Below are 23,172 nucleotides of genomic sequence, written 5' to 3'. Positions count from 1 at the left end.
AATTGGCTTCTTTATCTGAGCTTAGAATCCTGGAGCTCAGACACCAATAATTTGGACCCCATCAGGCTTAATAATGAGCCCCTAACCCCTTCCCAAATCCATTTAAAGCCAAATCAAAACCAAACAAAAAGAAAGGGTTTTAATCAGAAAAAGCATCTTTTTAATTCGTATAATTTATTAGAAGCTTCTTAGGAACTATATTTAAGCCAAATATCTACATAAGTTACAACAGAAAAAAAACTGATGCTGCAAGTACCAAACTGCCAAATAATATACACAGGTTTGCCAATGCCCTTAAAAAAGTCAGGGTCTGGGAACCGGGACTGGGTTTCTTTTTACAACAGAATGTACAGATTACTAAAAACTAGGCATTTAGTCCAACTTTTGACAGCATTTTACAGCTACATGTTCACATCAAACCTAAAACAATTTCTGAGGGGCCAGCCTGGACTGAACCTATAGGGCCAGAGGGCGCCGGGAGAGGGCACTTCCTTTGTGTCAGGTACAAGTGGGTTATGAAGAAGACTCTCCCCTCTCCAGCTCCTATCCTTCCTTCTGAAAAAAAAAATCCTGGTATTTACAAGTAAGTCCGCTTTGCTGGCAGAGTGCATCCAGAGGGAAGCTTTCCATCTTTAGAGTCCGGGGTCATGGTAGCGGAGAGCAGGCTCCAAAACTGTGCCATGCCCAACCCATTTGAACCACAGAAAGACACCCCGTGTTTGTTCTGTGCCGTTCTCTGCTTAAAGAATCCGTAAGGGCTGAATTTGCTTGGCTGTTTCTATTTTCTTTTTACGTTAAAAAATAATCCACAAGTTTTAAGTAGTAAAGAGAAAAGGAAGAAGGGAGGATGGAGAAAGAAAGGAGGAATAGGAGAGGAGAAAGAGAAGGAGGAGGAAGAGGACGAGAGAAGAAGAAGAAGAAGAAGAAGAAGAAGAAGAAGAAGAAGAAGAAGAAGAAGAAGAAGAAGAAGAAGAAGAAGAAGAAGAAGAAGAAGAAGAAGAAGAAGAAGAAGAAGAAGAAGAAGAAGAAGAAGAAGAAGAAGAAGAAGAAGAAGAAGAAGAAGAAGAAGAAGAAGAAGAAGAAGAAGAAGGCGTCCAGCAGTTTGGTCTTTGTGTACTTTTCCTTGGTCTAAACACAAACAGGTTCTTAAGAAAAAGTCGAAGCGCGTGGAGCAGCGGGCGAGTGGTGGTCTTTGCGCGGGCAGAGACGAAGCGGTGAGGCTATGCAGTCTCACCTCCCGTCTCACCAGGTCCGACCATAAAGCAAAGTAGAGCAGGACATGGCGCCATAGTCCGAGCCCGAGGAGTTCAGATGGGATAGGCTGGAGACCTGGCCCTGCAGCGCTGCCGGGCTAGCTGCATGGTGCGCCAGGTCCGGGGACTGGCCCGCGCTGCCCGGCTGGTGGCCTGGGTGTGCGCCTAAACCCGCGCCACCGCTGCCTACCGAGATGGCCGCGGCAGCCGCCTGCGCCGCCTGAGCCTGCTGCTGAGCTTGCTGCTGCGCGTGGCCTTGCAGGCTGGCGGTGCCCGGCGCAGGGGCGCCCGCCTGGCAGGGTTTGCCGTCTTTCACTAGGACCGGCACGGCCACCCGGCGCGGTGACTGCTGCTGAGCTTGCTGCTGCTGTGGACATCCTGCGCCCCCGCCACCTCCGCCGCCGCCGCCGCTGTCCTGCTGTAGTTGCTGCTGCGCCGCCTTGTCCTTGGCCTGGCGCTTCATCTTGTAGCGATGGTTCTGGAACCAGATCTTGACCTGCGTGGGTGTCAGGTGGATCATGCTGGCCAGGTGCTCACGCTCCGGCGCCGACAGGTACTTCTGCTGCTTGAAGCGCCGCTCCAACTCGTACACCTGCGCCTGGGAGAAGAGCACCCGGCGCTTCCGGCGGGGCGCACTAGGCAGCGGGGCCATGTTCTTGCTCACGTCCCCCAGCGAGCCCAGGCCGCCCATGCCGCTCATATTCATGCCGCTCGCCGGGCCCATGAAGCGGGAGACTGTAAGCGACAAACGCACAGCGTCGGCTGGGGCCGGGGCCGGGCCAAACCTGCTTTCCTTGCCCTTGGCCCGCCGGCCCCAACCTTCGACGGCATCCTCCTCACCTAGGCCTCCTAATACTCCTTCCCGAGAGAGGCCCAGCTAGCTGGGGAACGTCTAGTGCCTTGCCCGGGCCATGCTGTCGAAGAGTTTAAGGGTTTCAAGCCTAGCTACTCTTCATCGGTGTCAGTATTTCTTTAGAACTAGAATGTATAGTGAGGGGAAAGGGCGCTTCTACTCATTTCGTGCCCGAGTCGGGTGGGAAGCCCGGGGTTGCAGAGAGCTGGGGTCGGACGGCAGACCCCAACTTCAGGGGGTTTGCAAAAGGGAATTTTTTCAATTTCGAAAGCCCCGGCTTCCAAGCGCTTGTCCTCTTGCTTTCTCACTGGTGAGCTCTAGGTAAGGACACCTGCTCGTCTCCAGAACTGCATGCCCTCCCAACCCGCCCAGAGACTTCTAGAAAGCTAAGCAGCCGGACTAGGCATTGGGATGCGTCCCAGCAGGGCATCCTCTCTCCGGACTCGGACTCGGCCTGGCTTCCTCCAACTCCGCTGGCCCAAGCCCTCAGCTCAGGGTGGGCCTCCCTCGGCACCCGGAAGTCTTCTGGGCCAAGCCGATAGTTGGCGCCTGCGGTTGCTGGGTGCCAGCACCTGTCCCGCAGGACCCCGGCTCAACTAAGTGCCTCTTTTGAAACCTTAGCCCAGCGTGGGGAAGAAGATCCAGTTCCTGCACCCCACTCCTAGACGATGCTGCCCCGCTGCCCACCCCGATGTCTAGCATAGCCGGCGAGCGGCTAGCGCCGCACCTCGCGGGTCTCAGTGACCGCGCCTCCTGTGCTCAGCCCGCGGCCCCGCGGCGGGGCGGCCTCACTTACTGGCGGGGAAGCGCGGGTCTGGGTTGGCGCCGTACCATCCGGGGCCCGAAGCGCTGTTCCGCATGGTGTCCTGGTAAGGTGGCAGCTCGCTCATGTTGCCCAGGTTGCCGTTGCAGTAACCCCCCACAGCGGAGTGCGAGAGCTGGGGCACCCCCGCCGCCGTCATGTGGTAGGCGGCGGTGACGGCGCCGTGGTGCCCCACGGCGTGCTGCTGCATGGCCGCGGCCGGTGGGGCCGCCTGGCCCTGTCTGTATGCTGCAAGCGGAGCCCCGAGGCCGCCGCCCTCCATGCCCACTTTCTTGTAGCTTTCCTCCAGGGGACTCAAGATGTCAGACACTGAGAACGGAGTCGTGTGCTTTGGACTCATCGACATGATTCGGCGTCGGCTGGAGGAGGAAGGAAGAGGAGGAAAAAAAAAAGGGAGAGGGGGAAGGCGAAGCCTCGCTACTTTTTTTTTCTCCCTTTGCCAAATATTCTGGTGTTACCTTAACGCCGATCTTGTTGGATGTACACGTAACGGAGTGGACCGAGTCCGCCTTAATTGGCTTGAGTGGAGGCTCGGGGGCTGCCTCGCGTTTGTTTTAGCCCGGCGCCAGGTTTTAGGCAGCCACCAGAGGCGGGGCATAAGCGCTAAAGCAACAAGACAATAGAAGCCTACATCTTGCCCGAGATAATTAGCTTACATGCTGATGACAAGGTAAACACCTTTAAGCTTCACTTGTCAGGATTTTTAGGTCTCAAAGAGAGAAGAGAGAGAGAGAGAGAGAGAGAGAGAGAGAGAGAGAGAGAGAGAGAGAGAGAGAGAGAGAGAGAGAGAGAGAGAGATTACTTTCCCCTCCCTTGGACACCCCCATCCCCATTTTTGTGGGGTGCCTGTGGCGCGCGAGGAAAAGGCGGAGGGGGGGAGGGGGAGGGAACCGAGAGCGGGAGGGCCAGAGGTGGGGTAGAGAGTAACCTAAGGGGAGGAATGGAAAGCAGGAAGGTGACTGCTGCTTTGCAACCAACTTGAGGAGTTACAAAGTGGAACCGCGGTCCCCTTCGGACGGGGCTCCGGGGTCAGGGACTGGTCTTTGGGGGAGAGGAGGCTGAGGTACGGGGAGCGGGGTTTCACCTGAGCCTGCTGGGGCTGCTCCTCCCTCCCGCTGCGGCCTCCCAGCCCCGCGCCTTCCCACCGCCTCCGGACCACATCGGGCTTCACGGCGCCGAGCCCAGTCACCACCAAAAGAGTGTGCGAGTCTGGGGATGAACCCTGGGGCTGCACTGTTGGTCTGTGTGTCTGTCAGTCTGTCTGCCTCTTCTGCCGCCGTCAGAGGGACACCTCTGCTCCCCGCCCCCTTTCCCCTTACCCGAGAGAATCCCCGCGGGCGGAGGGGGAGCTGACTAAGGGAACGACTGCCTCCGGGAGGCTGTCACCGATCCCCGCGCCACCCCCCACCAAGCTCCTGGCTCCTTAGCGGACCAGCCCCCCAGCCCACCCCACCCCACCGCTCCCTTTCTCCACCCCTTTTGCCGGCCCAGGCAAGAACACCTCTGGCCCTCTGCGCTGGGAGGACAAGGGTGCGGGGATCAACGTGAGAGTCCACCACTGAAGTTGTCCCATCTCGCACAAACCTGGTGCCCCTGACCCTGGCCCATGGCCTGGATACTCCGGCTTCGGAAGCTAGTGCTGACTTCCGAGGACATCACAGTCCCAGCACTCCAGCCCAGATCCCCGTTGTTTTCCCTTCGGGTGCTTCAGGGAGAGCCCGGGCAGGGAGCCGCGTGAGCGCCCGAGGGTCCGTTGCAGAGTGAAATTGAATCTGAACCCCGGTGGAACTCGCTGTCCGGGAGGAGGCGAATATCTCGACGCCCGCAGCCCAGCGGGCGGGAGGCTGGGCTGAGGCTCGCCTCCTCCCGGAGCTCAGCCATGCAAAAGTGCTCTCGCTTCCCCGGGAATAACCAAATATCTTTGTCTAAAGTGGCGGCGTAAATGGCCGGTCGCTTTGTGGCCACGCTGGATATTAGCCGATGAGGATCATTCTGCTTCAATTGGGCGCCTCTCATCCGGCTAGCAAGAAACTGCTTAGGAGGAAGTGGGTTTCCTGTCTGAGCGTTCCCAGGCTTCAAGTGTGAGCCCCGCGCCTTGAGGGTCCTTGGGCGCCTGGCAAGGGGGAGCTGTGGGCTGTGCTCCCCAGCGGGGCCGGGGGCGTCAGCCTCGTTGCTGTTACCAGGCCGGCCTCAGCAGCTGAGTGGGCCACCCAGTCAAGCCCTGCACGACACGGATTTGGAAACCACCTCCGATTTTCTCGTTGGAAATTAAACGTTTTCGATGTTGTTTGTTTTTGTTTTTGCTTTGCTTGTCTGCTGTTAGAGCTTCCTTGGCGCGCTAGAGGCTGGGAGGGCGGAGCGCTTCCTGGCCCGGCAGGTGCCTCCTAGACACTTCGGCGGCGACCAGTCAAGGAGGCTTCTTGATTTTGGTTTTTTTGTTTTGTTTTGTTTTGTTTTCACATTTTCTTTCCCCTCCTTGTAGTGAGGGAGCTCCCGATAATGAACAAGCAGTTTTGAACTACTTAATTCAGCGTAGGCTCCTTTCCATTAATAGCAATTATAGCATGGAAAGTTGTTTTATTTGCTTTTTAAGATCTCAACCCTCTCCTCGAAGAGAGCTCTCCACTCCCTCATCACAAAGCCAACGACTCTACGAACATTAGCTTTCCTCACCACCTACCTCCGTCGCGAAGGCCCTGAGTGAGCACCATCTGGGCCCGCATTTTCGCACGGCCCCCACGGTGGCTTTGGAGCAGGCAGCCCTGACTTTAAGCGGGCAGGTGCGCTGCGTCTTGTGTAGCTAAACACAAGTGGAAAGCAGAGCTCTGCGCTCGCTCTCTTTCTCAGGGACTTCTCTGGGGGGCGCTCTCAAGATGAGCTCAGACCCCATCGACAGCACTTTGGTCTAAGGCGTCTAGAGCAGAGCACAGGAAGGGGAAGCCACGCCGGATCAAGGGAAGCATGGGGAGAGCAGGCAGAGCCGAACGCAGACCTTGTCTGAAGGCGTGACCCAGACCTGCCGGTGTTAGGAAAGAGGTCTTAGTAGGAAGTCACTGGTCGCCTGTCTCCCTTTATCTCCGTTATTTTATTATTGTTGGTAGTCATTAAAAAAAAAACACCAAGTGTAGTGCCGTTGTCTCCGATACAATGCCACTTACCAAAGGTGAACACTCTCAGAAGTCTTTTTTTTTTTTTGAGAGTTAAACAAAATCAGGCGCAGCAAAACACGCCCAAAGCTTTGAGGGAAAAAAAATGAAATTCACTGTCAAAGTCGATATTTCAGTTTCTGTAGGTCTTATCAAATCTCTTGCCTTTTAGGCGCCTGCTAGACTGGAGTGAAAGATTTGTTCTATCTTCCCGCAGTCTCTAGGTCACACAGCCTGGGCCTTCAAGAGTAACACCAGCAGGTGGCCAGTTTGGGAAAGTGGGGACAGCAACTGGGGACCCCATTCCCAACGATACAGCACAAGGTGGGGGTGCCACAGTCGAGTTGGAGCTGCAGGGGTGAAGACGTCTGACAGCCATGCAGGCTTTACCTTTGGGGGCGGGGAACTGGAAAGAGCTCCAACCTCATGCTGCACCAGCACTATCCTCTCCTTACTAGACCTGGGGGGAGGGGGCTCTGCAGCATTCTGTGGCCCAAACCTCGCGTTCCTGTTGCTTCACAGACGCCCATCACGGCGTTATTTTCCATATGCACTGGAGCCGATAATGGGAAAACCGAATACATAAGAGCCTTATGGAAAAAATGCTGTGTACTTATCTCTCAGCTGGTCCATGCAAAGGCCTGGGGACTCTCTCCCCGGTTCCCAGCATCTCTTTCTGGCTAAAGAGCATGCTGCCTCTCTGACTCATCGAGAACAGGCTTAAACCAGAGATTTTGTTCTTCCTTTTGTAGTTGTGGATTAGTATTCAAAAATCTATCCTACCTCTCAAGGCTGTGTTTTGTCCTCGTTTGCACGGCAGCTAACTTGCTGTCAGTGGACTGAACCCCATGACCCTTGGGACATAGCCATCATGAAGCTGGTTCAGTCCCCAAAGGCCACTGTAATCTCTCTGGTTAGGTATCAAAGAGCTTCGGACGCCCAGTCTCAGAGGAGCCTAGGAACCACTAGTATTTGTAGCACAGGGGGCAGAGGGAAACTCCCTTCTTACCCTCCTCTGTCATTGAAAGATGGAGGGAGTGCTCGCTGGGAAAGCTGTGTAAAGTTCCCAATTCCAGGAGCTCGGCAAGCTAGGATCTCAGGGAGAGGATTCCCAAACCAGAACCATTGACACCTTCTCCTCAACTTGCTTGTCTCTAACTCTCAGGAAACCCTTTATGTCTCCCGGGAGCACTAAGTGTGTTCCTTCTAATGTTACGCATCTTCAAGTCTTATTGCAATTCATGATTTAGTTAACAGCTATGCATTGAACCCGTGCTGTATCAGATACTGGGTGGATAGGTCAGAATACTCTGCCTCCAATGTCTAGATATGGCTCCTCCCCACCCGAAGCTTCCATGTTAGCACTAAAACATTCCAGGGGTGTGCAGTCACTCTGTGACAAACCCTGGGAAAGGGGGGTGGTCCCAGTGAAGTTTTGTGTCTCAGTTTAGTTACCGTTTCCCTATCTTTCAGTGCTATCTGCATGGGCAGAAGGAGCCCTTGAGTACAGACCAGAAGCCTTGGAGTTGGAGAACTGGCACACACACACACACACACACACACACACACACACACACACACAGAGAGAGAGAGAGAGAGAGAGAGAGAGAGAGAGAGAGAGAGAGCCCACAAGCAGAAGCCTGCCTCATATAACTCACTACTTTGCAGTGTCAATTTAAAGAACCCATGATGAGGTGCTGTGACAGAGTTTGATCATCTTAAAGTCATTAGCACACAGGAATTATTTTGATTTGGTATGCTGGGCTTAAAGAAACTTGGGGAGCAAGTCTGAGGCTGTGTAAGAAGAAGAAACACCCAATACTCTGATGCCCGCTGCAGGTGTACGATCTCTGCTGGGCTGTGTGCTGGGCTGGGCTGGGCCGGACTGAACTGGACTGTGCTGTATTGTGCTGGGCTGGACTGGACTGGCCTGGGCTCAAGAGGACTTGAAGGCCTGAGGAGATGTTTCACAGGTTAAGAAGGAACACTTACAAAGGACCTGGGTTCTGTTGCCAGCACCCACATGGTAACTCACAACCTTCTGTAATTCCAGTTCCAAGGCATCCGAATGCCCTTTTCTGACCTCTGCAGGCACCAGGCAAGCACCTAGTGCACACATCTACATGCAGGCAATGTACACATGATTTTTGTTGTTGTTGTTTAAGAGTGAGGTGGAGGCAATCTGGCCCAGGGACAACAGAAATAGGGTGTGTATGGAGGTGGTGTTAACTACTCTTTTACTCGGCGATCCAAGGAGCACCTTTCAAACATGGTGTCTATCATTTGGCCTCTGAAAAGTTAACTAGGGTCCTTCCTATGCTTTCCCCAGCTTTGAAAGCCTCCTTGGGGTCCTCACTAGGCAAGGTGGTCATCAGGACAGCTTTGGAGAAGTCCAAGGAAAAGACCCTTCCACCGCTCAGCTAGAACCTTTGAGATACTTTTCTTTAGTGGAGGCTTGTGGGGATGGAATGCGGAGTGGGGGGAGGAGCGGGGGGGGGAGGAAGGGGGAGGGGGAAGGGACTGGACATCACCAGGTTGCTGCACCCCTCTCTCTGCTGTGAGAAGGTGGACGCTCTTGTGATGATGCAGCTTTTTCCCTTGCCCTTTCTTGGGGGTTATGGTTTTGAAATCTTGGCCCCAAGTTACAACCAAAACCTTTACTCTCTCCAAAATTCTAGGGACTCCCCCTGGCGGGAAGGGGTTTGAGATAGGAGTGAGTCTCAGGAGTAGGTTGCAAAACCTAGAGAAATGGGAACTGAGCGCTACATCGTCCTTTGAAAAGAGGGAAAACAAGATGTGGCAGACAGCTCATTCATCTGATGCAGCGCGCATTGCATTCATCGCCAGGCACACTGGGAGTTGCTAGTCTCTGTACTCAGTTTCTTCGAAAGAGTGGACGGTGGTAACTGGGAACATTAGCGGGGGAGCGCTGCTCTACAGAATAATTAGAGGCAGTAAATGCTACAAAGGTCCTCAGGAGTGCAGTGTTGCTTTGCCTCAGGATCTGAGCACTTTCATTTAGCTTTTATGTTATATATTGTATTTCTTTTTATTTGGTGCTGAGGTTGGAATTCGGGATCTCGAGCACGCCAGGAGAGCGCTTTGCACCTCTCATTCGGCTTTAGGCGATAGAACCTCCTTTTTCTGTCTTCTATCACCTATCAAATATTGTTGCCTATACTATGCTTGCATTATTTCCTGTGAAGTCGCTACAGCGCGTTTCCCTTTTCCAGCCTTTTTCTCTTCTACGACCTTTCCCTTTTCTTTGCTCACCCCTCCTGTTCAACACCTGTCCCCAGGAAAAGTTTTTGATGGCCAGGGTACTGTCGGGCCAGCTTTGATAATCTCCACCTGACAGTCTGGATTCCTCTCCATTCCCAGGTCGTGGCGATCCGCAGCGCCCTCTACTGGTAATTAGTAGAAATGCATCACTACAGCATCCTGGGGAAGCTCTGCCACTAACTGGGTCTTGGAAAGAAAACCTGGTAAGTTGGAAGAGACTGGCAGTGGTTAACCTGCCAGCCATTCTCTCAACTTCACTATTCATCATAATACTCATTCGTTCAGCATGTATTGCTTTTAATGGGTCTACTCAAAGCTATTGCAATGTAGTTTGTGATTGACTTGTAATTACCAAGGCACCTACTAGTAAGAGCCCTTGTGTAAATCAGGATTGTAGAAGCCACAGCAATACCCAAACTCCTCATCTAATTAGGCTTTAACTTGCAATTGTGTTACAGGAATTTGCTCTCCAAGTCTGAGGGCAAGTGGACATGTGTGTGATGGTGAAATAGTTTTTACTGTCTGCACTCTCGAAGCCTGGAGAAATGAAAGGTTCTTGCTGGGTGGCCTGACACTAGGGACTCTGCTCTGTGTAAAAGCAGTAATAGAAAAGCTTCCAAAGCCCTGGGATCTAGAAGCTTTCTGGATCTATCTTCACCTAAGACCCAAGACCACCTGCCCAGGGGCAGCAGCACCCACAGACATGTCCATGGGCTAATTCCATGGACTAATTTATTCAGCTAAGGAAATCTTAAGACAGTGTATCATGCAGGCCAGAGCACAGTTGTTACTGCTTGGGTTTAGTCAAGAAAATCGGGGCAAAAAGTAGCACAGAAATATATGAAAAAATGAACAATTGTCATAAGAAAAGAGCACACATTATGTGGACAGAGTAGAGAACACAACAGAAATGGTTAAAGACTTAAAGAAAAGCCACACGTTTTACCCTGGGACAATAGTGAAGGTCTTTTGGGGAGTAGACCCACCAAGCGAAATCTCCAGGGTATAAAAATACAAAGCCATTGGAGAAACTTTCATTAAAAAAAGACTTCTGAGTTGCTGTGCAGGCAAGGGGCTCTCTAGGAAAATGTTTCCCTAGTTTGAGCCACATGAGAAGGCCCACAGAGGTTATTGTAATCGTGGTGAAAGGGTCCTGGCTACTTCTCAAGCTGGTAACAGAAGTTAACACCATCCATATAGCATTAGTTTTGCAAGCATAATGAGTGCAAGGGCTCCAGTGGACAGAGGCTGGCCAGGTTCCGGGGGTGGGGGGACTCGGATGAGACCAGATAACGTGTACAGAGAGCTCCTGGGTGTGGAGCTGGGAGTGATGCCCAAGACTCCGTGTTGGAGAGGCCAGGACTGTGAACATCCATCAAGGAAGCTGGAGGCACTGTGGAGAGCTGTCCCCAAAGAAGCTGCGTGCAGGCTCTAAAGGACAAGGCATATGAGCAGGGCTGCTCAAACCCATTGGAACTTACATGATGCTATTAGCACATACTCTAGATACTGGACATCAAGCTATAGGTTGTTTGCCTGCGGGGGTTCAGTCTTGCTTTGCTTTGGTCTTTTCTTCCTATGCCTGCATTTCTCCTTTTTGGAAGGAAACATAACTTTGTGTCATTGTATATTGAAAGTATGTAACTTAATAAAAATGTTTCACAGGGGCTTACAACTAAGGATTTACGTTGAAACTCAAGTAGAGAATTTGGTCTTTCAAAGTCACCACTGTGTCATAGTTCCCTCTTTCTGTCCCTTGGCATATCTTCTCAGAATCCATTGTTGGACTCCTGTCATGTAAATTCATCCTTGTGGCCCCATAAATCATCACCTATTTCTGAAAGTTCTGAAATTCCTATTTCCAGTCAACCTCTCTCTCATTCTCCTGAATTACCTTCCTGTCTGTTTTTTTCTTGTGCATGCCCATTACACTTGACACATTCCAATCTAAATTTATGAAGGCTAGCTCATTACTTTTTTTGCCTCTGATATTAATGTAGTAACACCATGAATATGTATGTACAGTTATTGCTCCCACTACCCAACTCCTCCAATAAAGTCTCCTAATAGTCAGTTTGGGCTACTGTAGCTAAAGGTCAGACTGGATGACTTACACAACAGACATTTTTTAGAGATTTATTTATTTATTTTTTGTTTTTGGAGACAGGGTTTCTCTGTAGCTGTCCTGGAACTCAATGAGTAGACCAGACTGGCCCTGAACTCACAGAAATCCTCCTGTCTCTTCCTTCTGAGTGATAGGATCAAAGGTGTGTGCCACCATTGCCCAGGGAGATTTATTTATTTTTATTGTATGTATACAAGTGTTTTGTTTGCATATCTGTATGTGTGTAGTGGTCAAGAAGGAAGATATCAGATCCTCTGGAACTGGAGTTATATATAATTGTGAGTTGTCCTGTTGGTACAGGGAACCTAATTGGGGTCTTCTACAGAAGTAGCAAGTGCTCTTACCTGCTATGACTTCTTTTTCATCCCCAGAATTTCCTTTTTAGTGTTCTGGAGGTGGAGAGTCCAAGATGAAGATTCAGCAGGATTCATTGTCTGTTGAGGACTCCCTGGGTTTGTAGACAACCGCGTTCTCTACAGTGAAGAAAGATACATAATTCGATTTTTGAGGTTTTATTTATCTTTATTTTATGTGTATGGGTGTTTTGTCTGTATAAAAGTCTGTCTGTGCACCAAATGCCTACATTTCCCAAGGAGAACAGAAGAGGGCATCAGATCCCCTGGAACTGGAATAGCAGATGATTGTCAGGTATTATGTGGGTTAAGCCCAGGTCTACTAGTAGAGTAGCTAGTGCTCTTAACAGGTGAGCCATTGTTACAGTTCTGAAAGACGAACATTTTTATAAGACCATAGCTTTACTTTATGAAGGCTCCATGCTTATGACTTGATTTCATTTTACCTCCTGCTGCAATTTGAAAGTATCAATTCTCAAATCCAGATATCATTAATATGTTAGGATTAAGAGATGGTGCCTTTAAGAGTTTATGTGGCTATCATGGCTTCTCCCTGCTTAATGGTTTTTGGCCTCTAATAAAACAGAATTCATGTGTCACCTGGCGGCTTGCCATTGAGCTCTTCTGCCATGTTAGCGTACAGCATTCCAGGGCAAGCAGCAAGAAGGTCTCCATCAGATCCCATTAGCTTGCTCCTAGGTTTTTGTATCTGCCCTAGAGCTGCAAGAAATTGTTTCATTGTTTTTAAAAATAACTGTCTTCGTGTACTCAGTCATAGTAGCACATAGATTAACGCACACCCTATAAATCTTACTCCTAAGTACAATAGCATCGTGTTAGGACTTAAGCATACACATTTTAGTGGTACACACCTCAGCTCATCACAGCTCCCTAGCCAGATAGCTCTCCTCCTCCTCACTCTACATCTTCGATGTCTCCTAAATCCACCCCCAGTTATTCATAAGTACTTCTCTCTTCTCATTCCCTTAACCATGGCCACCCATCGCTAGTTGCCTCATCTTTGGCTCTGGTTTTAGTCGTCAGGCGTTACTCCATAACCCTTTCCATAGTTCACAGTGCAGTCTATGCCCCCAAACAAAGCCCTCATCTGCATCTTACCTGCTTCCAACCTATTCTGTAGCTAAACTGTTCACATCTGGTTGCATTTTGTGCAACTTTACTGGAATATATTGGATGCATATTAAACTGCCTACACCTTCTGTATAAAATTTAATACATTTTGACCTTTGTGTATATCTATGAAAATATGGTCACAAAAGAGATAATGAAATACAAGCTAATTCCCAGAAGTTTGTATATCCCTTCATTTTCCTTCATTTTTATAATGAGTTCTTTTGTTCACTCAACCCTGTCATGATCACTATTTTCCCCTTGGTCACTGTATATTACTGTATATTACAGTGTGTAACTTTTTAGAATTTCCATGAATTAAATCAAATTATTTTGTCCTTTATTCACTTATTATAATTATTAAGGCTCATCAATAGTTTTGAACACAATTTTGATACTTAAAGAGCTTTTCTTTTGATTCTTGAATATCATTCCATTTTTAATTTAAATTCTATTTTCTGTATATGTGTTTTGCTTGTATGTTTTTCTGTGTACCACATTCATGCCAATTTCTTGCAGAGGCCAGAAGAGGGTGTCAGATGTCTTGGGACTGGAGTTTCAGACAGTTGTGAGCCGCCATATGAATTCTGGGAATTGAACCTGGGACCTCTGGAAGAAGAGCCAATGCTTTTAACCGCTGAGCCCTCTCTCTAGTGCCAGCATTCCATTTTTAGAGGCATACCAAATTGTGTTTGTTCATTTCTGAGTGGAAGGCAAGGTAATTCATTTGATATGAAACTAGTTTTCTGTGGCTGCTGAAAGAAGTTACAACAAATTTTGAAGTGCCAGAAGAACAGAATTCATCTTCTCTCTGTTCTAGGAGCCAGACGTCTGGAATGACTGTGCCAGTGGGATCACAGGCTCTTCACAGGTGCTGTGGTGTTCCCTTCTCTGCCCCCTACCAGCTTTGGATGCCCAATGGCTTGTGACTTCATTTCTCCAATTTGCCTCCAGTTTCATGTAATCTCATGTACGTGTTTCTGTGCTTCTCTCTTACAAAGATGCTCTTGATGGGTATTGAGAGCCCCCTGGAAAAGTAGGGAAGTCACCTCAGTTCAAGATCCTTCCTTTTATCTGTAAAAGTCCTTTTTCTAAATACTCTTTTTTCGGGGGAAAGATTCCAGGGTCAGGGTGCCCCTGAACCCTAGTTGGCTGGGGTCCCTCTCACCACATGGTTCACGGGACAGGAGGATTTCTCTCTTTATAACTACTCTTAAGATAACATGCCTAGGTTCTGGTGATTGGCTAGGATCTTTCTTGAGCTCACAAGCGGGCCTACTAAGAGGCCTTTTCCCTGGTCTTTCTTTTCTTTCTTCAAGACAGAATCTCACTAAGTAGTCGCAGCTGTCTTCAAACCTGGGATGCTCGTGAGTGCAGGGTTGTAGGCAGGTGTCACCATGTGACATTTTCATCTCTTCTGCACCAGCAGCTAGTGGCACAGTTTTTCCTTTCAGCACAGCGTTGGCTGCATCCCAAACTTTTTTATATGCTGTTTTTCTCTACAAATTAAAAAATAAACTAAGAACTTTAATCTTGAGAAATGTATTTTAAGGTACTAAAGTGTCTCCCATTCTGTAACTCCGCCCTAAAATTGATACTCAGAACACTTGGAGTGTTTGAAAGATATCTGAACAAATAAATGAACACATGAATGAATGAAGGAATGAATGAATACATGAATGAATTAATCTGCAATCATTCAGTATAGAATATGTTGGGTGGAAGGGTAAGGGAATTGATCGAAACACATTGCATACATGTATTAAGTTCTCAACCAATAAATAAAAATGTTTTTAAAAACAATTACTGTTGGGACCCATAAAAATGGCTCCGATTCTTCTTGACTTAAAGTCAGAGAGTTCAAACCCACTATCACTCTTTCAAGGTTGAACAGAATGTTTGGCCTAAGGTGTGGCTAATGGATGTTTTACCTTAACAGTAGGTTATTTGACCTAAGGAGTAACTAATAGATGTCTCACCTTAGCAAGTGGATATTTGGCTTAGGGTGTGGTTACTTGTTTTGGGGTCTTGAGAAGGTAATTGCACTTGCTTGTCCTTTGTATCTTGGTAAGGAAGTGTTTTTCCTCCCCCTCTTTTGATTGGGGGTATAGAAGAGCTCTGAATAATAAACTTGAGGTAGTTCCTGGTACTCATCAGATGCCCTCCTTACTCTATCCTGTATATCTGTCATTTCTTTAATTTTTCTACCTGCCATTTCTTAATCCACACTCTCCCTCTCAAGTATGGACTGGACAAGACAGCTGGACCCAACGGATGCCCCCCCCCCATGTGGGCTATGACAAATTACTTGGAAAAGTCTTTATACTTAGGCTTTTTCTAGTCTTTCTGTTGCTACAAAACTAAAAAACCTGGGCTCATTTTTAAAATTTCTTTTTCATTTGTTTCCCAACATAACACTTTGATTATCTGGGAATTTCGCAGTGTGTATCCCTATGGCATTCACTCCCCAGTCTTCCCAGGTCCATCCATTTACCCTTAAAAAAGAAAGAAAAAGAAAGAATCAACAACAACAAAAACAATTCCAATTTGTGTTGCCCACATACCCACTGGAGCATGGTCAAACTCCCAGTGGGTAGCTCCTAAGAGAAAACTGAGTCCTTCACCACTGACACCCGTCAGAAGCCATCAACTGTGGAGCGCTACACTTCCGCATCCTTATCACAGTTTTTAAGAGTTCTCATCGATGGCTTTTGTCTAGACTGTTACTTCATTGGAGGGTGGGGTGGGGGTAGGGGTATTCACTGAAGCCTTCTACATCCGTCTTTCTCAACTGTGAGTCTCCAGTCTTCGCTACCACTGCAGAAGTAGCTTCCTTGCCCTTTACAGTCAGCGGGAGAGTGAATCGTGGACGTTCACATGGTTTCTGATGACAACACTGACCATGAACATCTAGTGGTCTCTGGTATCAGCATGTGCTATTGGACCTCAGCATGGTCTCCAGCGGCAGTACAGACCACCGACATCAACATGGCCCTCTGCTGCAGCACAGCTCCTGGACACTATCAAGGCTCTCCGTGGCAGCACAGGCCAAGGGAGTCAACATGGCCAAAGTTGGCTGCACAAGCTATTCACATAAACAAGGTCCCCTACAGCAACATGGCCCACAGACATCAACACGGTGTCCGGTGACAGCACAACTATGGATATCCACATAAAAAAAAGAAAGAAAGAAAGGAAAAAGGAAAGATTTTCATTTTTTGAAGCAGATCTCAATGTATATAGTATACTGGTCTTGAATGCATGGTGTTCCTTTCATAGCTTCCTGATACTGGCATCTAATGTCTCTGATGTCTTTTGATATAAGTAATATAATTCAGCCTCTTTAATTTTAAACATCTGTGGACATTGTAGAGATGTTGTGATAATTGATTATTAGTTTTATTTTATTGTGATCAGAGTACTTATCTTTTGTCTGACTGGAATCTTTTCAAAGTTATGGAGATTTATTCAATGTCCCAGAATATGGCTTATCTTGGTAAATGTGTCCATACATTTGAACAGCACATTTACACTGCTGTTGTTGTACGGAGTGTTCTATAACTGTCATTTGGGTCAACTTGATTCATGACATTATTCAAGTCTTTCAGACCCTTGCTGTAATTCTGCCCACTTGTTTCATCAGTTATTGAGAGAGATGTCGAAATCTTCAGCTGTAATTGTGAGTTTCTCTGTTCTTGTAGTTCCAACAGAATTTGCTTTATCTTTTTTGTAGTTCTTTCATGAGTTTTATAAACATTTAGAATTGCTATGGCCTATTGAATTCAGTGTTTTATTGCCATGAAATGATCCTGCTTTTGTCTCTGCTGGTATTCCACTTTCAGAAGTCTTTTCTTGAAGTAAAAATATAGAATTTCTTTTATTAGTAGATTAGTAGAGTGGATATCATCTTCTTTTATTTTTCGGCCATTCAAATGTAATCAATGTGGGTCCTTATGAGCAGCATGTATCTGAATATTGCTTTTATTCATTTATTTTGCCTCCTTGACAATCCTCACCTGTACACCTGTAATTTGAATGCTGAGTTTCATTAATGTGATAAGGCTTATTGGCAGTTAACAAACAAAGGACCTTGAATGTGCTAGGCAAGGACTCTACCACTGAGTGACATCCTCAGGACTGATGCTGTTGGGTTTTAATCTGCCATCTTGCTGTCAGTATTCTCTCTGAGACATTGCATATCTTCTCTTTTCTTTTCATCTTTATTTAGATAGAGTGTTTCCTGCAGTTCTCTTTAGGCTCTGCAAAAATTCTTAGTCTAATATAGTGGCACATACCTTTAATCCCCCACTCTGGAGAGAGACAGACAGACATCTTCTCCCCTTCCACTTTCTGTGTTATTACTGTCATATATCCTACTCTTAAATATAGACTCTACAACAAATGTGTATTACCTTTATTTCACACAGTTAGCTTTTTGTGCTTCTTTTCTAAAAATTTATCTTATTCTTATATTTACATAAAAACAAAATTTTATATTTATTATGTGTATATGCCAGTTTCTGTATGGGAATATGTGCATGTGAGTGCAGGTTTCCATGGGCCACTAGAGGGAGCCAGTTCCCCTGAAGCAGGAGTTACAGGTTGGTGTGACCCACTGGATATGGACACTGAGAACTGAAATGGGATCCTGTGCAAGATCAGTAAGGACTCTTAACCACTGAGCCGTCTTGTCAACCCCACATAGTTATCTTTCAAGGATATTTAAATACTAAAGAGTCTTTATATCACACACACATAGTCACTATTTTCTGAGTTTCCATTCTCCTTTCTGTAAGCCCTTAATCCTATCTGGAGTTCTTTTTTTCTTTAGATTTATCTATTTATTATGTATACAGTGTTCTCTCTATGTTTGCCTGCATGCCAGATTTTATTCTAGATGGTTGTGAGCCACTAAGTGTTTGTGGGGAATTGAACTCAGGACCTCTAAAAGAACTGTCAATGTTCTTAACCTCTGAGTCATCTCTCCAGTCCTAGAGTTACAGTCTTTCCATGAGAAGAAATTCGTTTAAGAATTTTTCTACATTTTTTTTAGTTTTTAAAAAATGTGTTCATTTAAAATTTTTAAATAGAGGGACCTGGAGGCAGAGCAAAGCATCCAGCATGGGCCGCATTCCTGTCTTGCCCCTCCATCCTCTGGTAGAGAGGTGAGTACCAGGGGCCTTTCCAGCCAACCTTTCCTCTTCGAGTTTCCTGACCTGTGGTCTCCAGACCCTTCCTGCCACAGAATTCCCCAGAAAGACCTGGAGGCAGAACATTGTCATTCCTGTATTGCCCCAAGGCAGAACAAAGCATCCACCATCGACTGCCATTCCTGTCTTGCCCCTGTACCATTCGGGAGAGAGGAGAGGATAGAGCCTTGAACCCATACCCAGAAAAACTCTCAATCACTACAGATGGAGAAAAGAAGATATCACTTGAAAAAAACAGGTTTACACAATACATATCCACTAATCCAGGCCTACAGAAAGTTCTGGAAGGAAAACTCCAATCCAGGGAAGTTAACTACACTCACAAAAACATAGGCAATAGATAATCCCATTTTACCAAAAGCCAGAAAAGACGGAAAAGCTCACAAACAATACCACCACCAAAAACAAACCCAAAACAAACAAGAATCAAGAATCAATGGTCATTAATATTCCTAAATATCAATGGTCTTAACTCACCTATAAAAAGACACAGGCTAACAGAATGGATATGAAGACAGAATCCATCCTTCTGCTGTAACCTGTGAACACATAATTTTTGGCAAAGAAGTTAAAACTATACAATGCAAAAGAGAAAACATCTTCAACAAATGGTGCTGACATAACTGGATATGTACATGTATAAGACTGCAGATAGATCCATATCTATTACCATGCACAAAATATAAGTCCAAATTGGTCAAAGCCACACTGAACCTCTTAGAAGAGAAAGTGGAAGATACCCTTGAGAGAGAAAGTGGGAGGTACCCTTGAACAAATTGGCACAGTAGACCAGACCACTTCCTAAATATAATGCCAGTAGCACAGACACCGAGATTGACAAATAATAAATGGCACTTCTTGAAACTGAGAAGCTTCTGTAAGGCAAAAGATGCAGTCAACAAGACAAAACGGCAGCCCACAGAATGGGAAAAGATATTCACCAACCCCACATCTGACAGAGGGCTGATCTCCAAAATTTACAAAGAACTCAAGAAGCAAGTCTCCAAAACACGAAATAGTTCAATTATAAAGTGGGGTACAGAACTAAACAGACAATTCTTAATAGAGGAATCTAAAATGGCTGAAAAACCCCTTAAGAAAGTGCTCAACATCCTTAGTCATCAGGGAAATGCAAATCAAAACAACTCTGAGATACCATCTTCCACCCATCAGAATGGCTAAAGTCAAAAACACCAGTGACAGTTTATACTGGAGAGGATGTGGAGAAAGGGCAACATTCCTCCACTGGGGATAGGAGTGCAAAGTTGTACAGCCAAGATTCCAGTAATTCCCTCTTAGGCATATACCCAAAAGATGTACATTCATACAACAAGGACACCTGTTCCACTATGTTCAGAGCAGCATTATTTGTAACATCCAGAACTTGGAAGCAATCTAGAGGCCCCTCAACTGAAGAGTGGACAGAGAAAATGTGGTACAATGGAGTACTACTCAGCATAAAAAAAACAATGGAATCTTGAAATTTTCAGGCAAATGGATGGCATTAGAAGAAACCATCCTGAGTGGGGTAACCCAGTCACAAAAAGAGAAACATGGTATGTACTCACTCAGATATGGATATTACACATAGAGCAAAGTATTACCAGTTTACAATTTACACCTCCAGAGAAGCTAGGCAACAAGGAGGACTGACTGTAAGAGAGACATACATGGTCCCCCAATGAAGCAGAAAAGGACAAGAGCCCCTGAACAAATTGGAAGCATGGGGAGAGTGGAAGGGAGGTAGGAGAAAGAGGAGGGGAGAAGAGGAGCAGGGAGGAAAACATGAGGGATGAGGAAGATTGAGTGGGAAGAAGAATAGAGGAGAGCAAGAAAAGAGACACATCAATAGAGAGAGCCAATATAGGTTTAATGAGAAGTCTGGCACCAGGGAATTGTACAGAGATCTACAAAGATGACCCCAACTAGGAATCTAAGCAATAGTGGAGAGTATACCTTAAATGCCCTTCTCCTATAATGAGAATGATGACTACCTTAAATGTCATCCTAGAGCCTTCATCTAGTACTTGATGGAAGCAGAAGCAGAGATCCACTGCTAAGCACTGAGCCAAACTCCTGGAATCCAGTTTCAGATAGGGAGAAGTGATGAACAAAAGGCTCAAGACCATGCTGGGGAAACCCATAGAACCAGTTGACCTGAACAAGTGGGAACTCACAGACCCCAATCTGACAGCTGGGGAACCAACACAGGACCAAACCAGGCCCTGAACGTGGTGTCAGCTAGGAGCACTAGGCAGTCTATGGGGCCTCTGGCAGTGGAACCAGGATGCTTCCCTAGTGCACAAAGGGACTTTGGGAGCCCATTTTTCATGGAGGGTTACTCTCTTAGCCTAGATACAAAGGGGAGGGCCTACAATTGACAGATTTTGATGATCCCTCATGGAAGGTGTCACCCTCCCTGGGGAGTGGATGGGGATGGGATGGGGGTCAGTGGGAGGCATGGGAGGGAGAAGGAACTGGGATTGATATGAAAAATAAGATTGTTTTTAACTTAAATAAAAAGTATTTTAAAACCTTTTAGATAAAGCATATTTTGTAAATATATAAACACATAAAATAATGATATAACATATAATTCATATATTATTTTATAAGTCTTCATTCTTCAATTCAACCCTGGAAACTAGGGTTACCTTAACTGCTTTAAGCAGGAAGATGGCAAGTTGTAGGCCAACTTGGGCTTCATGGTAAGATCATGTATCCAAAATAAATAACTCAGTGTGTGTGTGTGTTTGTGTGTGTGTCTGTGTGTGATGGAGCTTGGCATTTTATCTCAATATCTGATATCTATTAATATTTTATTTATTCATTGAGAATTTAAAACTTATGTATAATGTATTTTGATCATATCCACTCCTGACTCTCCCCTGTAACTCCTATGAGAAACATCCTTTTATAACTTTCATATTCTCTTTTGGTTTTTGACACAGAATATCACTCAGTAGCCCACGTCACCATGCCTGATTGGAAAGTTTGTTTTTGTTTTGTTTTCTTTTAAAGATTAAACTGTGGTGTGTGTGTGTGTGTGTGTGTGTGTGTGTGTGTGTGTGAATTCTGACCTCAGAGACCAGAAACAGACATTGAAACTTCTGAAACTGGAATTTTAGGTTGTCTTGAGTAACTAGACGTTTTACTGGGAACCAAACTCAGGCTCTCTGGATAAACAGAACATGCTCTGAACCACTGAGACATCTCGTTGGCTCATTTCCCCAGATTTTATAGAAGAAACCAAGACGTAGAAAATTTAAGTAGATTGATGAATATTTCATAGGTAATAAGTAGCAAAGCAAGTTTTTATTGTTAACATGAATTCTAAAATATAAAAGAAACCCTAGCCTAATCAACAGGGACTTTAAGAACTCTCAGCTGGACATGACTTGTGATCCTCCAGTTGGGAGAGAGAAGAAGAAAGGCTGATAGCCTTAATATTATGAGGTGATTGTGTCCCCAAAACAAAACAAGCAAAGAGCGACCTCTCCCTAGCCGCCATTCAATTCTCAGAACCTTAGAGTTATTTGACAGAGACAGTTTGAAATCCATTCACTATCAGAGACTTATTCTGTATTACTCCTCCTTTATTTCTAACCCAATTGCTAAACTTTTGTGTATATAAAAATTACTCTATGGCTTCCAGACCCCACCCCCCAGCGTGCCCAGCTTCAAATGAGCTTGGGTCCTCCTAGGGACTCCTTCCCTGCCCATCACCCACTCCCAAAATCTACCGGGGGGTGCTCCTGGCATCCAGAGGATCCACCTACACAGGAAAGGTGTCAGTCCTTCCAGACCCCATCCTCTGGTGTGCCCAGCTTCAGGTGAGATTGGGTCCTCCTAGGGACTCCTTCCCTGCCCATCACCCACTCTCTCAATCTTCTGGAGGCTGCTCTGGGCATTGAGAGGACCTGCCCACACAGGAAAGACGTCAGTCCTCACAGACCCAAACCGCAGCTCTCCTCACACCTGCATGCCCAGCCCCAGGTGACCTTGGGACCTCTTCCATGCCCACCACCCACTCCCTCAATCTTCTGGGGGCCCATTCATGGCATCAAGAGAACCAGCCCACACAAGAAACACATAAGCCCTTCCAGACCTCACCCTCTAGTGTGCATATCTTCAGCTTCAGGAAAGAAGGAGACCAGTGGAGACAGAAAGATCCCATCTGCACCCACTGGAAGAAGAGATGGGAAGAAGATAGAAAAAGAATTCACTCAGCAATAGAAAGACCAATGTGACTCCACCAGAATCTAGAGACCCAATGCCAGCAAGACCTGAAAAGTACACCATAGAAGAAGCAGAAGAGACAGACTTTAAAATTTATTTTATGAAGATAAGACCCTCAAAGAGGAAACAAGGAAATTCCTTAAAGAAATAGAAGAAAAAACAAACAAAAATACATGAAATGGAGGAAAAGATGAACCAAAAAAATTAGAAACAAAAAAATCTCTTAAAGAATATAAAGAGTACCAAGAAAAACAACCAAACAAATGAAGGAAACAACTCAAACATTTGAACTTTAAAAAGCTGAAATAGAAACAATGAATAAAACACAGAATGAGGGGATGCTGGAATAGAAAAGCTGGGTAAATGATCAGGAACTACAGATGCAAGTATCACTAATAGAATACAAGAGATAGAAGAGAGAATCTCAGGTGTTGAAGACTCATTAGAGGATATACAGTCGTCAACCAAAGAAAATCTCAAAACCAGCAAATCCCTAACATAAAATATCCAGGAAATATGGGACACCATGAAGAAGCCAAACCTGAGAATAATAGGTATAGAAGAAGGTGAAGAAATACAGCTCAAAGGTACAGAAAACATATTCAACAAAATCATAGAAGAAAACTTTCCTAACCTAAAGAAGGATATGCCTATGAAAATACAAGAATCTTACAGAACACCAAATAGGCTGGACTAGAAAAAGAAGTCACCTCACCACATAATAATCAAAACATCAAACCTACAGAATAAAGAGAAA

General features: G+C 46.2%; 1 protein-coding gene and 1 long non-coding RNA gene across 5 annotated transcripts; one reads left to right on the top strand and one right to left on the bottom strand.

Annotated features, from left to right (window-relative positions):
• Positions 1-982: 982 nt before the first annotated feature.
• Positions 983-5,548, bottom strand: Nkx2-1 (NK2 homeobox 1). 2 transcript variants are annotated; one of them, XM_040743059.1, is made up of 4 exons: positions 4,514-5,548; positions 4,014-4,138; positions 2,903-3,288; positions 983-1,988 (listed from the first exon to the last, which is right to left on the bottom strand). In XM_040743059.1, exons 2-4 carry the CDS (start codon positions 4,088-4,090, stop codon positions 1,243-1,245), a joined length of 1,209 nt encoding a protein of 402 aa, XP_040598993.1. In that variant the 5' UTR covers positions 4,091-4,138; positions 4,514-5,548; the 3' UTR covers positions 983-1,242. The 2 variants fall into 2 exon arrangements, with proteins under 2 accessions (XP_040598993.1, XP_005080570.1); XM_005080513.4 differs by lacking the exon at positions 4,514-5,548 and having other exon boundaries at positions 984-1,988; positions 4,014-4,330.
• Positions 3,463-14,791, top strand: LOC110342822. 3 transcript variants are annotated; one of them, XR_002384980.2, is made up of 5 exons: positions 3,463-3,599; positions 9,457-9,560; positions 11,868-11,991; positions 13,486-13,684; positions 13,787-14,791. It is a non-coding gene; the product is annotated as an uncharacterized LOC110342822 (long non-coding RNA). The 3 variants fall into 3 exon arrangements; XR_002384979.2 differs by having other exon boundaries at positions 11,854-11,991; XR_005876325.1 differs by lacking the exon at positions 3,463-3,599 and adding an exon at positions 8,843-8,977 and having other exon boundaries at positions 11,854-11,991.
• The last annotated feature ends 8,381 nt before the right edge of the window (positions 14,792-23,172 follow it).

This window comes from Mesocricetus auratus, unplaced genomic scaffold (genome assembly GCF_017639785.1).
Source record: "Mesocricetus auratus isolate SY011 unplaced genomic scaffold, BCM_Maur_2.0 Super-Scaffold_15014, whole genome shotgun sequence".
Lineage (NCBI taxonomy): Eukaryota > Metazoa > Chordata > Mammalia > Rodentia > Cricetidae > Mesocricetus > Mesocricetus auratus.
Note: the sequence above shows the minus strand (reverse complement) of the source record. Positions and strands in the feature narration are given on the sequence as shown.

Coding starts and splice junctions, on each gene's coding strand:
- Nkx2-1 (XM_040743059.1), bottom strand. CDS start 4,090: ATGTGGTCCGGAGGCGGTGGGAAGGCGCGGGGCTGGGAGGCCGCAGCG. Junction 3,289..4,013: donor AGCAGCCCCAGCAGGCTCAG/GTGAAACCCCGC, acceptor TTCCTCCTCCAG/CCGACGCCGAATCATGTCGA. Junction 1,989..2,902: donor AGACCCGCGCTTCCCCGCCA/GTAAGTGAGGCC, acceptor TGTCGCTTACAG/TCTCCCGCTTCATGGGCCCG.